The sequence below is a fragment of the Corvus kubaryi genome, unplaced genomic scaffold (genome assembly GCF_017639235.1).
Source record: "Corvus kubaryi isolate FWS band 111438036 unplaced genomic scaffold, C.kubaryi_AGA036_p1.0 36234, whole genome shotgun sequence".
NCBI classification, from domain to species: domain Eukaryota; kingdom Metazoa; phylum Chordata; class Aves; order Passeriformes; family Corvidae; genus Corvus; species Corvus kubaryi.
Genome location: NW_024580829.1, coordinates 6,026 through 6,927, shown reverse-complemented (window position 1 = coordinate 6,927; position 902 = coordinate 6,026). Strand labels below are relative to the sequence as shown.

Genomic DNA, 902 nt, shown 5'->3' with positions numbered 1-902 from the left:
GGGCAGGCACTGGGGAAAGAGCGGGGTCAGAGACCCCAAATCCATCCTGGGAACCCAAATCCACCCCACAGACCCCAAACCCACCCCAGGGACCCCAAACCCACCCCACAGACCCCAAACCCACCCTGGGAACCCAAACCCACCCTGGGGGGCAGCACAGGGACGGGTGGGGGGCAGGCACTGGGGAAACAGCGGGGTCAGGGACCCCAAATCCATCCTGGGACCCCAAATCCACCCCTGGGACCCCAAACCCACCCTGGGAACCCCAAATCCACCCCACAGACCCCAAATCCACCCCAGAGACCCCGAATCCCGAAATCCCCCCCAGATCTGGGCAGAGATTCCTGGGGGGATTGGGGACCCCAAAAGGGGGGGTGATGACCCCAGGGTGACCCCAAAAGGGGGAGGAGGATCCCAAGGTGACCCCAAAAGGGGGTGGTGACCCCAAAGGGGGGTGATGACCCCAAAAGGGGGGGTGATGACCCCAAGGTGACCCCAAAGGGGGGGGGTGGTGACCCCAAAAGGGGGGTGATGACCCCAAAGGGGGGGTGATGATCCCAAGGTGACCCCAAAGGGGGGGTGATGACCCCAGGGTGACCCCAAGGTGACCCCAAAGGGGGGTGATGACCCCAGGGTGACCCCAAAAGGGGGAGGAGGATCCCAAGGTGACCCCAAAAGGGGCTGGTGACCCCAAAAGGCCCCGTACCTGATTTGTGGGGGTGGCCCAGGCCGGGCGCGGCGCCCCCGGGCGTGCGGGGGGTGACGTAGCGGATGGACGTCTCCTCCAGGTACTTGTCCACCAGGTCCGGGCACACTGCGGGCACCGGGAAGGGCACGGGAATGGCACCGGGAATAGGAACGGGAATGGGAACGGGAATGGGAACGGGCACCGGGAATGGGAA

General features: G+C 65.4%; 1 protein-coding gene across 1 annotated transcript in view; it reads right to left on the bottom strand.

Moving 5' to 3' along the window:
• DEDD (death effector domain containing) overlaps nt 1–902 on the bottom strand; it is a 5,890-nt gene that overhangs the window by 3,137 nt on the left and 1,851 nt on the right. Inside the window, exon 2 of the mRNA XM_042019836.1 lies at nt 707–814. Within this exon, the coding sequence (XP_041875770.1) occupies nt 707–814 (108 nt within the window). The remainder of the gene's footprint in view (nt 1–706; nt 815–902) is intronic.